The sequence below is a fragment of the Emydura macquarii genome, unplaced genomic scaffold (assembly GCF_026122565.2).
Source record: "Emydura macquarii macquarii isolate MOO-44397 ecotype Brisbane River unplaced genomic scaffold, CSIRO-AGI_Emac_v2 contig_2636, whole genome shotgun sequence".
Taxonomy (NCBI): domain Eukaryota; kingdom Metazoa; phylum Chordata; order Testudines; family Chelidae; genus Emydura; species Emydura macquarii.
In genome coordinates, this window is record NW_027132773.1 from 39,016,298 (window position 1) to 39,030,571 (window position 14,274).

The 14,274-nt window shown below is 38.6% G+C and overlaps 1 protein-coding gene across 1 annotated transcript in view; it reads left to right on the plus strand.

The window, feature by feature from the left end:
- The window catches only part of RELN (reelin), a 434,942-nt gene that overhangs the window by 374,469 nt on the left and 46,199 nt on the right, over positions 1-14,274 (plus strand). The window contains exons 42-45 of the mRNA XM_067564502.1: positions 4,047-4,267; positions 5,612-5,759; positions 9,406-9,664; positions 12,119-12,368. Of these exons, the coding sequence (XP_067420603.1) occupies positions 4,047-4,267; positions 5,612-5,759; positions 9,406-9,664; positions 12,119-12,368 (878 nt within the window). The remainder of the gene's footprint in view (positions 1-4,046; positions 4,268-5,611; positions 5,760-9,405; positions 9,665-12,118; positions 12,369-14,274) is intronic.

Sequence of the window (14,274 nt, forward strand, 5' to 3'; positions counted from 1 at the left end):
ACACTGACTCAGAGCGAGTGCAAGTTCAGCCAGACTGTAGCCGGCTTCCCTGGGCTTCTTCCTCCCACCCATTCCCTAGAGTGCCTGGTCTCCTGAGCCGTACCCCGCTTCCTCGTCGCTTGACAGCAAGTCCAGGAACTGTTTGGGGTCCTCTGCAGAGGGCAGTTCCTCTAGGTCCCAGGGTCTGTGTGTCCCTTCTGGCTCACTAGGGGTTGGCAGCTCAGGTAGCTCTTCTAGGTCCTTAGGGTCCCAGGCAGTAGGCAGCTCTGGAGCCTCTCCTCCGGGTTGTAGGATCCAGGGGGTCCCCTTCAGCTCATCCAGTTCAGGGAGCCCCTCCAGGTCCTCAGGGCCCCACCTTGTGAGTAGATCCAGCAGCCTTTCCTCCGGATAGCAGGCAGGTGCGGCCATACGCTCAAGCACCAAGGGAGAGGTGTCCTTCTCCCTCGGCCATTGGCCTCTGACTGAGCGGGCAGGTCTGAGTTTTATAGGCCTAGCCCCACGTACCTGCTTCCGGTCAGGTGCTATAGTCCTGTGTGCCAACCCCCAGGGCGGGTTTGGCTCTCCCTCGATGTTAATCTCTGAGGGAGGCCACACATCCTGGCTACACCCCACCCAACCTAAAATCTCTACACCTCACAGCATAGAAGCTTCCTAGCTGAACCCTCTGGAGCTGGAATGTTTGGAACAAGTCAGAGAGGTCCTCCTTGGCAGCAAGGAACCTTCCACCAGGACCACCTACCTGGCCAAATGGAAAAGATTCTCCATCTGGTCCACGCAGAAAGGTACTCCACCCAAACTATCATCCATACCCCTTATCTTGGACTACCTGTTCCATCTCAAGTATCAGAGGCTTTTGGTATCATCAATTAAGGTCCACTTGGCTGTAATCTCGTCCTTTCATCTTTGGGCGGCAGGCCGCTCAATCTTTGCCAGTCACACAGTGGGGTGTTTCCTCAAGGGTCTCAACAGGTTATACCCTTAGATGAGTCAGCCAATTCCCCAATGGAATCTTAACCTAATGCTATAACCAAGAGCAGAGACTTCATTCACTGGATGTTAGACAGTCTTTGGCCTTCTATATCGAAAGGACTAAACCATTTAGGAAAACGACTCAACTCTTCATAGTGGTGGCAGACAGGATGAATGGCCTTCTGGTTTCATCTCAAAGAATTTCTTCATGGATCATGTTGTGCATCAGTGCCTGATATGATTTGGTGAAGATACCAGCTCAAGCACTGCCAGCTCACTCTACAAGGGCACAGGCATCCTCAGCAGCATTCCTAGCTCAGGTCCCGATCCAGGACATCTGCAATATGGTCATCCATCCACATCTTCATGACACTACACCATTACTCAGGAAGTCAGAGACAATGCAGCTGTTGGTAGAAGGGTGCTACAATCCACAGTGAATTGAACTCCAATCCCTCCTCCTACAGGGCTGCTTGGGAGTCACCTACTTGGAATTGACATGAGCGATCACTCGAAGAAGAAAAGACGGTTACTAATCTTCTGTATCTGTTATTCTTCGAGATGTGTTGCTCATATCCATTCCTACCCCCTGTCAGACTCTGCTGACAAGAAGGAAGTAAGGAGGCAGGAGGTTGGCAGGGCCCTATATAGGGTGCCATGAAGGCACAACTCCAGGGGGCCCCATATCTGACCCTACGGATACCACTAGGGGACAGACCTTCTGGTGACTGTGCACATGGCACATGCACACCTACTTGGAATGGACATGAGAAACACATCTTGAATAACAATAGTTACAAAAGGTTAGTAATCATCTTTTTCTGTTCATAGATGTTTAATACATATTATTTTAAATGTAAAACAGTGTGGTCTCCTTTGACTCCTTTCTCCTTTGTCAGAGAAACCTCCAACTTATTCTCAACCCAGTTTATCAAAAGGAAAGCCTCTCAGTTCCCACAACGAATTAAATTGTGACCTGTTTATGAATGAAAATAAACTGTATAACTGCAGGCGAGATTTATGGATCTGTTGTGGGTTATGGCCTTCCCATTGAACAAATGATCTCATTGTGGCGCTGGAATTAGGAGAGTCCTATCCTATATAATAAATTAGAATTGATTTGTAAAAACATTGATGTTTAATAACTAAACAAAATATTTAAATTTAAACATAAGCATTCTGGTTTTATGACTAACATATGAAGCACAGAAAAGTCCTCACTAGCTCATCTGTCCCACTACTCTTACCCCTCCCAGAGTTGCCTGACCCTTTTCCCAAGCTCTGATCCCTTCCTTCCAACCAGAGATCTGAACATACACATTCCCAGGCCATTTACCCTCCCACAAACGTGCCAAACGTGCCAAATGGATTCCACCTGACCCCTCCTTTTCTTGGTCTGATGTCCAGTTCAGTTTCCTGCCAGTCCCTTTCCCAATCCAGTAGGCATGCATGCCACCTCAAATAGTTGGGTCAGAAAACAGCAGCAAGAAAATGGATTTCATGGGGAGTAGTGCATGTTGTGAATTTCTGTCACCAAGGAGGGGAGATGGGATTTGCTCCAGGCAGAATCCCAACCTGCCAGCATCCAGAAACCTTCCTAAAGCCCAGGACTAGCTTCCCATGACTGACCCACCTGTTTTATTCTAAAAACAGACATTCTCTCATCCACCAGCGCTTTCTAGAGGTTAAACCAATATTAAAGCAGGTTGAAGACATTTTTATTTCTTACATTAGGCTCCATCTATCAGAAATTAATGTGCTACCTCAGCAGATGGACACCTCTAGCAGCAAACTAAGAATAGCCAGTTGCAGCTGCACACTGTGGGTGAAATCCTGGCCCCACCACAGTGAATGGCAAAACTCCCATTGACTTCAGTAGGGCCAGAATTTCACCTTCCGTTTCAAATATATGTCACACTTTATTCATAGTAAGAAGTACTTCTGGCCTTTTTGAATTTTCGGGTTGGTGGGATGAGCACAACAGGTGGAGTTTAAATTTTTTTTAAAGTTAGTCTAGAACACTCTCTGGAGACTTTGTGATTGTATCTCAGAGGATAACTGGCAGCAATAAAGTCAATTCATTTTACTGAAACAGGAGGAATAATTTATTGGGTCCCTTTCTATGAAACAGTTGTTGGTAATTTCACTATCAACCAGCCATCTCCCATTCCCTGAATCATTCCTCACAACTGCTATTCAATGGCAAATAAAAGCCAAAGAACCTGTGCACCAGACACGTACTACCTCTTATGCAGCTGATTCAGCAGCTGAATTTACATTAGTTAGAAGGGTATATATTAGAGAAAGTCCACAACACAGGTAAATGCTTCTTCCTTATCATGCTGTTTCTGTTTTCTCTCTCCTTTTCAAGTTTTTCTCATTTTTGAGGGAAGGGGCAGAGAGTGATTTTAAATTATTCTCTCAAGAGCAGCTTTCTGCTTGTTTAATTTGTTTCCCCTCCTTCCCTTGGTCTGGTATTATTTATATGCAGCACAGATGTGCATAGCACTTAGGAGACAAATTAAATATGACAGGTCCACACCCCCAAGGAGTTTACCATTTAAATTAACATCATGCAACATGAATTATTTTTTTTTAGGATTAAATAGAATGAAGGCAAATTGACTATCTGTTGACATGTCATATCATTTCTCCTTTCCATCTTATTTAGGGCAAGATTGTGCCACCCTTATCCCATAACCAGTCTCATTGAAATCAATGAGGTTAATTGTGAAGTAAGATACCATGTAACATGAGCAAGGATGGTACAATCTGGCCCTGAGACTGTAAATTAAAGCCAAAGGAAAGCCACCCAAGTCCAGCCCCTTAACCCCCAAAAATAGGTGGTCTGAGGGATGGTTTAAATCCATAACTAATTTTTAAAATAATATAACTGGTGAATCAAGCCCTTCTGTTTTCCTGTACATATATCTGTGTTCAATGAGTAGCAGGATGTATTGGATATTAAAGGTAGTGGATATATCTTTCCATTTCTAGCACAAATTTAATAAGAATAGCAAAAAGCAATTTGCACTTTCATATGCAACTAATTATTGTTTGACCTGTACCTTTTTCAGATCAGTAAGATTCAGATGGTACCAGGGATTTTATCCAGCTGGGTCCCAACCAGTGACTTGGGCCATTGATAATGTATACATTGGCCCACAGTGTGAGGAGATGTGTAATGGGCATGGCAGCTGTATCAATGGAACCAAGTGTATCTGTGATCCGGGGTACTCTGGGCCAACCTGTAAAATAAGCACCAAGAATTCAGACTTTCTCAAGGACGATTTTGAAGGTATCTCTTTTTTATATGAACTCATCATAATGATTTTTAGCTACCATCCTTCATAGAACCTATGGTTAAAAGAGATCAGACTCCTTAAAGCCAAATCCTGTTGACCTTCCTCATGCATGTTAGTCCCATTTATGTCAGTATCACTGTTCACATGAGTAAAGTGATCAGGATTTGAGCCTTAAACAATATTTGTGATCATTTGATGATTCCTACAGTATTTATCTTGACACGTTTTGCTGTTTACCAACCTATGACAACAGCAACATACATTCTACACCAGAACAGCCATTCTGAAACTCTACATCTAGAGAGTCACTTCATTTTTTCATAGTAATGAGCATACAGAATTTCTGGCAAGGAATAGCTCTTAAGTTAAATCACTGAAAGTTGTGAATACATAATTTAAATGAATATTGTCTGGTTTTGAAGTAATTTTACTTTTAGTTCGTACTCTCAGATAAATAGAATAATTGAGACTGGAATGAACAGTTTGCCTAGTGGCAGAAGATTGTGCTGCCACACAAGGAATCTGAGATAAAGTCCTAAGTATTTCAAAGTTCCTCAGTCTTTGAAAACCAGACCATACCCTTCAACTTCCTGAAACTGATAGGAGAGGCACAAAACTTCCAAATGGGAGACTCCAACCCCTGAAATGAGGGGCACAAAGCAACACTTTCAATACATTGTAACCCTCCATTACTACCTGTACTACTTCCATTTTCGCCCAAGTCACTGCACTGTCTTGTATGCTGCCTTCCTCTGTCACACAAATCGTGGTGAATGAGGATTCCAGCCCAGCAAACACAGCAGACTAAGGAGCCATGGTGGACAGAGAAGCAGGAGAAGGAAGTTCATGTCACATGCATACCTCAAATCCCCTACTCCCACAACAAAAAATAAAGTATCAGCTATTCTGTAAACAAAAGTAACAGAAAGTACTAATTTTGGACAGAATAGGGTCTATAAGTCTTCCTCCCATGATGTTTGTAGCTATTTATTTCAAACTCAGCTAACTGCAACTTGGTACGTGATGCTGAGCTGTTTCCTTACGTAGTTGGATATTTGTATGTAATCTAAATAAAAGCATAGGAAAGCAATCAGACCCTCCGTTGAATGAATGGAGACGAAAACCTTAAGCTTCAGAGTTATGTTTTTATATTTTTGTAAGTTTTGTTCTGTAGCAGTTTTCTAGGAAACATGTTGCAGGGGCCAAAAAAGTTCTGGTACAAATATTTGTTCACTCTGCACTTAATGATTTATATAGCTTACTTCTTTTGGAAATAATACTGTTGTAGCCAAAGTGCTTCAGGGTAAATCCTAAAAATATATGTACTGTGCACTCAGGTCAGCTAGAGTCTGATAGATTCTTGCTAGTGAGTGGTGGAAAACCATCTAGGAAATGCGGTATCCTGTCCGGAGGAAACAACCTCTTCTTTAATGAAGAAGGCTTGCGTATGCTGATGACTCAAGACCTGGATTTGTCACAGGCAAGGTAATAGAGTTTTCAAATGCTTTCAAGATTGCACTGAGAGAATAGCTAAACTATTCTTTATGTTATACTTCTGTGGTGCAGGCAAATTTTTATAACTATGCCAGGGCAATTCCTGCAGTCCTTACTCAGGCAAAACTCGTATTTAAGTCAATGGGAATTCCCATTTAAGTCAGGGGTCATTTTCCCTGAGTGAGAACTGTAGGATCTGACACAACATCATGTGTAGTTTATTCATGTGGAAAATAATGTGTTCATTCCTCAAATGCATAATATGTGAAATTGGTTGTATATCAGACACTCAGCTTTTCTTACAGTTTTGTTGCATCATGAATCATTGTTGAAGTAGGAGTATTGCTGCCATTATAGCTGTTGTATTCATCATCATATAATTCCTTAATTTTCTGAAGCTTAATTTCTTCTTATTGCACACGTTTGTTTCCAGTAATTCACTGACAAATTCCAATCAAGCTTGTCACTAGCTATACTGAGTACAGTTATTTAAGAACAAACATTTTTAATGTATTTAGAGATTAAGTCTTGTCATTATGGCCTGCAGAGGACATATTTGATGAAAGGACATGTCTAAAATATTAAACAACTGGGGGAAAAAAGTTAAACCAATGCAAAATGAAGCTGTGTCCTAATTGTTTGCAAACCATTGAACAGTCGTTTTTTTATTTATCCAATATCTTAGCTTATTATGTTTAACACTATTTTACCTCAAATGTTGCATATTTCCCCTGATTTGTTCACTGACCCTTACACACACAACTCCTAATGAAAGACTTATTTAACACTACATAAAGCACATTTTAACATGCCCTTTATCTCTTTTTGGCTTGTAGTCATCATTAACATAAAGGCTTAAAATGATGATTTCATTGCCCATCTTCATAGTCTGCAATGAAGCTTAATTTATAACTAATACATTTTTCAGAGAAACAATAACCCAGGCCTGTAGATGAACCATCACTAAAGTGTAATCACAGCCATTTATATTTCTTTTCCAAGGTTCCTCAGAGCAAGACAAATGGGGTTTTACAGCTTGGTATCCAAAGACATCAGTACTTTTTTCAGTAATTTGAATTTCTCGACTGTTCTAAAATTAACAACATTATTTAACAAAAGATACAATAGTTATTGTATGATGCCCCATTAGACTAAACCACAATGTGTTTTCCTTCTCTCTTGTGTTCAAAGAATTGTCATTTATCTCCTCTCTGTGGTAAGCTGTAGCTGGATTTGCATACATTGACCTCGAGGTGTTATATGTAAAATCCCAATTTTCTCAAAAACTGAAGATAAATGAACGCCATGCTAAAAAAAGAAAATCAGGGCCTCATGTTTCATTTCTTGTGTGTCTGCAGTAGGAAAAATCAGCAAGTAACAATCTTTTCCTCTCCTCTGTGGATAAAACGACAATGCAGACTACAAAGTCATTTTGGGTGACTGTTCTCTAGCATTCGATAATTATTGTAGTTAATTAATTTCCAAATTAGCTTTATAGATCTTATAAAAGGAACTATCGAGGGTATGTAGGAGCAATGAGGTCAGTAACCATGCTAAAAGCCATGTACTTTCTCATGAGGGGATTCCCTGAAAAAAATAGTCTGGTAATTCTGTCTGTGCTACCCTATGATACCCAACAGTTAGGAATGTAGATATTGCCATACAAGATCAAACGAGTGATCCATCTAATCCAGTATCCTATTTCCAGAAGTTAAATTCCATATGCTAAAAAAGTTCATGTGCATATATTCCATTTTATGTGCATACCAAACTGAAACTCTGCTAAACAAAACAGTAGAAGATGGAGGATGATGGTGTGGATTAATGAATATAAAATATTATAGAATCATAACTGAATCAGTCCTCAACAATTCTTTGTATGCTACAACAATATTTGTAGTTGATGTACCTTTTCAGATGTTGCTATGGTACCTCTTGGCATTGCTTCTAGATGCCTGTTTGTGGTTTGCAGTCAGAAATAGATATTTTCATTTCAAAGATACTTTGTGGAGTGGAAGAAGGAAAGTTAAAATTTACTCTACTATAAAAATACCATCAGCATGCATTTTTAGCTTGTTGATGATTATTTTGAAAAGTTTATTAATATATATTAAAATACAAACAGAAAAGAATAACAAGCTAATACACAGGCTTGATTTCAACAGAGAGAGTCATTTGCTTTTTTTTCCTTTGAATTACTTTGTAAGTATCAAAGATGAGAATCTGTATAAGTACAAAGTCTTGTCAGCAGTAAATCTAACACATTACAGTTGTTATGTTGATACATACAGGTCCCCAGTGTTGTCTTAAAGCACTAGCGGTATGTTTCATTGGGATTCAGAGTATGACATGCTCTATGTCGAAAGAAACTCTATATGGTAACCATTGGTACTGACAGTATGGGTGAGCACTTGAATTAATTGACTCATTAGATTGGTATTTTGTAAAAACTTTCCCTCCTCAGTAGCTCTCCTCAGAAATCTCTCTTCCCATCAGATTTACCTGCAGAACAAAACAAAACAAGATCTCTGATACAGGACAATTCTTGTTACTCTGTGTTTCATTGTATTATGAGGCATTCAGCACTAATGTAATAATAATTAGCATTGTTGTAGCATTTACATTTTCCAATGCACTGAACAAACATTAATTAATACTCACAACTCTCCTGTCAGGTAGGTAAGTAAATATTATTATAATATCCATTTTTCTCCTGCTCCCCAAGTACACAGTTCTACTATTCTATAACCATCAGCCAAAAGAAAGGATTCCCTAATTTCATATAAGTCTATTGTGTCTTTGGAATGGGTCATTAGAAGGTGTGTGAAATACTGCACCCATTGAGGTCAATGGGAGTTTTGCCATTGACTTCAAAGGGGCCAGGATTTCACCCAGTATATTTAAAGCAGTCTGTCTTTTGACTACATTTTCAAACCTGATTAAATGGACAAAAATATCTTTTTTTTCATGAGCTCAAAAGTTAAACATTTTTTGTTCTCATTTCCAGTTTTGCTTTATTTTTGTCAAAGTAGAAAGGCTGTTTTTTCAGACAAAAATTGTCAGTTCACCCTGGAAGGTTATTGACACAGTGAATTTTTGCCCTAGAGCAAATTCATAAAACAATCGTGATCTGTCCATAGGGCACAGTGTTGCTGTATTTTGACAGTTAAACTCTATGCTCAGAGGCTGAGAGGGTAAAATTTTACTTAAGGTCAAATTTGCTGCTATTTGCAAAAATATCAGTTTTGCACACAAATGCTTGAAGGGTACCTGAATAGCGCTGGTCAGCTCCCTATACCTAGCACCTCTCCACACACAGACCAAATGTATCACCACCATTACTGTCTGCTTTAGCCTCAGTGGCCTATCAAGAGGGAGGCACAAAATCTCTCCTAAAGTAGAGTCTTCCTTCTACCTAGAAAAGAAACAAAAATGTAACTATTTGCTTTAAGGAGGAGCTGGTAGATATTTTTATAGCTACAGACTCTGTTGCTGTAGTTAGAATATTTGTTAAATATTATCCCCTGCAATAAAAACCAAAATTGACTTGGAAGAGCTCTGAGTCCCCCGTAGTCCTTAGCTGATTAACAAGGTTTTCTGTGATGAAATGTTTAACAGTAATTGTTATCGATGTTAGATTTGTGCAGTTCTTCATGAGACTGGGATGCGGTAAGGGGATTCCAGACCCCAGAAGCCAACCAGTGCTTTTACAGTATTCACTCAATGGGGGCCTCACGTGGAGCCTTCTGCAGGAATTCCTCTTCAGTAATTCAAGCAACATAGGCCGATACATTGCTCTGGAAATTCCCTTGAAGGCCCGTTCCACCTCTACTCGTCTCCGCTGGTGGCAACCATCTGAGAATGGGCATTTTTACAGCCCATGGGTAATTGATCAGGTAATTAAATTTTTGTGCTTCACAGTATTACCTCACATTGCCATCAATCTTAATATTTCCACTCTGTTTTATGTCTGTTCCTTTACCAGCTGTACCTAAAAAACCTTCAGCATGATATTTCAGAAAGACAGAATGACAGCAAAATTGTTGATCAAAGCTAATATTAAAAAGTTTTTGTGTTTCTAATAAGTGGTTCTCTTCTTGGGTGCAGGATGTCCATATTAGAGCTAGAGAGGGCTTTGACACATGGATAACATCAATTTATTTAAAAAAATAAAAAAAACAGGTGAAGATTAGAGATGGGCTTAATGTGGAAAATATATATCTGGATCTAAATCTGGGCAACTCAGAAATTCAAAGGGTGCAGATCTGGAATTTCATTTGGCACATTATAAAGAGAGGAGCTCTTTGCATAACCTAGATCTGGATCCATCTTCCAATTTTGAACATATTGAAAGTTTGGGCATATTCATGTTTGGAGTTTCCCTCTATAAAAACACTACATTATTCTACAGTAATTATGAAAAACGCTTTTTACATGTACATTGGTATAAATCTGGAGTAACTCTCCTACAGTCACTGGAGTTACAGTCGTGTAAAACAAGTGTAAGTGGAGGAGATTCTGGCTCAGTGTCTAACAGTGTTCTTACATTGTTTGGGGGCAATATTGTAAGATATTTGTATATTTTTTTTATAATTGTTAGCTCTGAAATGCCCAAATATTGAATTTGTAACCTTGTCAAATACCAATATTGCAAAACTTCTTTCCTTTCCTTTGTTTAAAGGAGAAAAAAACTTTTAATTCTTCAGTGTTTGTTATTATTTAACCATTGTCAGAACACACAATATTAAACTGAATTCAGAAAAACAGATAAATAATTAATCTCATGCTGACTGGGAGCCAAGGTGAAAGCCTGACCCTACTGAAATCAATGGCAAAATTCCCACTGACTTCAGCAGAGCCAGGATTCCAACCAAAATACATAAAGTCATACTGTACTTAAAGAGTCAACAAAAAAATGATAATTGTGGGCCTAATCCTGCAGACACGTATGCATGTGAGTAATTTTACTTCATGAGTCAGAAGTTCCATGGACTATTCATGTGAATATAGTTACCCATGGGTGCAACTGTTTACAAAATCAAGCCCTGTATGTGCATTTATTTTTTCCTCTCCTCCTTTTGTGTGGCTACATTTCCAACAGGAACTCCTTTGAGTTACTCCTTTTTCTCATAACTTGTCTATACAATGTAACTTTTGATCCCTTTTTTGAAATTCAGATAAAATCAAGCACTGGGGAACATGGAACAATCCTGTACTACCACGGCATAGACTATACCATCAAGATAGTTAAGATACCTTCAAGATAGTTAAGTCCAAAGTAGATTGCGAAGAGTTACAAAAGGATTTCACAAAACTGGGTGACTGGGCAACAAAACAGCAGATGAAATTCAGTGTTGATCAATGTAAAGTAATGCACATTGCAAAATATAATCCCAACTATACATACAAAATGGTGGGTTCTAAATCAGCAGATCCTACTCAGGAAAGAGATGCTGGAGTCATTGTGGATAGTTTTCTGAAAACATCTGCTCAATGTGCAGCAGCAGTCAGAAAAGCTAACAGAATGTTGGGAACTATTAGGAAAGGGATAGATAATAAGACAAAAAATATCATAATGCCACTATACAAATCCATTTTAGACCCAGACCTTGAATACTGCATGCATTTCTGGTTGCCCCATCTCTAAAAAGATATATTAGAATGGGAATAGGTACAAAGAAGGTCAACAAACATGATTAAAGGTATAGAACAGCTTCTGTATGAAGAGAGATTAAAAAGACAGGGACTTTTCAGCTTGGAAAAGAGATGACTAAGAGGGATATGGTAAAGGTCTATAAAATCATGAATGGTGTGGAGAAAGTGAATAAGGAAATGTTATTAACTCCTTCACATAACACAAGAACCCGGGGTCACAAAAAGGAAATTAGTAGGCAGTAGGTTAAAAACAAACAAAAGGAAATATTTCTTCACACAATGCACAGTCAACCTCTGGAACTCATTGCCAGGGGATGTTTTGAAGGCCAAACTATAGCTGAGTTCAAAAAGAGAATTAGATAAGTTCCTGGAGGAGTTCCATGAATGGCTATTAGCCAAGATGGTCAGGGATGCAACTCTGTGCTCTGGGTGTCCCTAGCCTCTGTTTGCCAGAAGCTGGGAGAGAACGATGGGATGGATCACTCAATGATGGCCTGTTTTGTTTAGTCCCTCTAAAGCATTGTCCACTGTCAGAAGAAAGGATACTGGGCTAGATAACCCTTTGGTTTGACTCACTATGGTCATTCTTATATTCCATCTCTAGGATTCTGTGAAATTCCTACGAGTCTGTGAAAATCTCTGAACTTCATATTTTCCTTACATAAAATAAGCAAACTCTTATTTTCATGTTTCAGATTCTTATTGGTGGAAATATCTCAGGTAATACAGTCTTAGAAGATGATTTCACTACACTGGATAGCAGGAAGTGGCTGCTCCACCCAGGTGGAACAAAGATGCCAGTCTGTGGTTCTACTGGGGATGCACTGGTTTTCATCGAGAAAGCTAGCACCCGTTATGTTGTAACCACTGACGTTGTGGTTAATGAGGACTCTTTCATACAAATAGACTTTGCAGCATCCTGCTCTGTCACTGACTCCTGTTATGGTGAGGACTTCTTCGTAAACCATATACTTTCTGTTCTCCTTTTATATAGCAAAGTATTGATACTTAATTTCTGTTTCAGCTGTCTGCTATACTAACAACTCAGAAACGAAACAGGGAAAGTAATTTGTTTCTATCAGGAAATTGTAATTTCAGCATTGGTGTCTGAAGGCTGAGGCAAACCAAAAGATTTAGAATGTGCATGAATGTATACACTGAGTTTTTTCCTTGTGTGCTTTACAAGCATTTAAGATGTAGTTTATAAGAATTCAAATTTCAGTTTAATTCAGGTTAATAGATCCCAAATGTAGATACAGTCTAATAGTTTGACACATCCATTCCTCGTGGTTGCTCTAAAGTCTAGATAGTACATGTCTAATGCCAAGTAACTTGAAGTTTCCAGCATAAATTTTGTTTTGTAGCTTCACATCCTCCACAATATATAATGCTTAAAACTGATGTGCTTAGTGCAAATCCAGAGAACAAAGTTGTAATTCTGATCTCACTTGCACCAATGTAAATCAGGAATAATGTATACTGATGTAAACCTGATTTAAATTAGATCATAATCAGGCACAAAGGGTTTTTTATTATCATTATGTACTTGAAATCTTAAAATGTTTTGAGCTTGTATACCTATATAATTCCATGCAATGAATGAGATAGGGGTCCTATGGAAAAAATAGCACGACTACATAATTAAAAACTGTGTCATAATGCATACGCATAACAAAGAATTAAATAATGGCATTTCATAACGTTTGTGTGCTTGACTTTGCATAACGTTCTTTTAATGTAGTTTACATAACGTTCTTTTAATGTAGTTTACATAACGTTCTTTTCATATAGTTTTTTTTTAATATGATATATATAATTTCATTGAGCTTCCGGCAATTCCTTTGGGATTCTGCATAAGAATGGAAATTGGATTTCCAGTAAATCCCTAAAGTAGATTAGCTGATATTGTTATTCTGATATCTATGGAAGTAACTAAGATATCTAAACCTGGAAATTAGCTACTGCCCCATGCATTTGGTGTTAAAGCCACTACACCATCCCTCAGGTCATCCCTGTTAAGGTTAAGAGTGTTTTGTCAGTTTAGTTATGTCTTGGCAGGTAAGAATTTCCTTCGTTTTGTTGTTTTACCCTTAACATTATTTTAATTGAATATCCAGTTAGGCAGGACACCAGCTAATCATGTGCTTCCAGTCCTGACAGAGGAAGGACTTCATTTTGGTGATGAAAATTTATTGTTAAAAACACTTGTACCCACTTATCCTTGTATTTCTACAATGCTCAGTTCTAAGCTCAGACATAGAGTGGGACTGAATGTGTGATTGAGGATTATTCAGCATAAGTAAGGGTAGCAGATTCAAAAAGATAAGCAGAGTTACCACTAATGTAACTGTAACCACGCATCATTCTGTGTTCCGTACAGCCAGAATGCCTGGCAGCTGGACCATTTATTTAAAGTTTATGGTCTGTATTTATTGTTACTTAAACTTTTTTGCAGACGTTATGAGGAAATAAGTTGAAGTTTTTAGCCAGTTTGACTCTACATTATTGTTTATTATTAAAGTTTATAACAAATAACCTTCAAATAAGTTTAATTGCTCACTTTTGCTGCGTTTGGATGTATTCGTCAATTTAATATGGCTAGATAATGAAATATATAAATGAAAACAAGTTCTCTAGGTGAAAAGCTAAGTTGAAAAGAGTTTTTTATATAAGATATTTTAATGTAGTGGCTGATGTGGAGATGCTCTACTGCCTTCTACTTGGTAGAATCAGAACTGGTCAACTGTGTGTCATAGGTCCTGTAATGCTATCAGCTAATAGAGGTTCCTCTTTAGCTCAAGAGCAAGCCTGTGTTTTTGGTGCCAAAGGATCTGGAAACTACCCTGCTCCA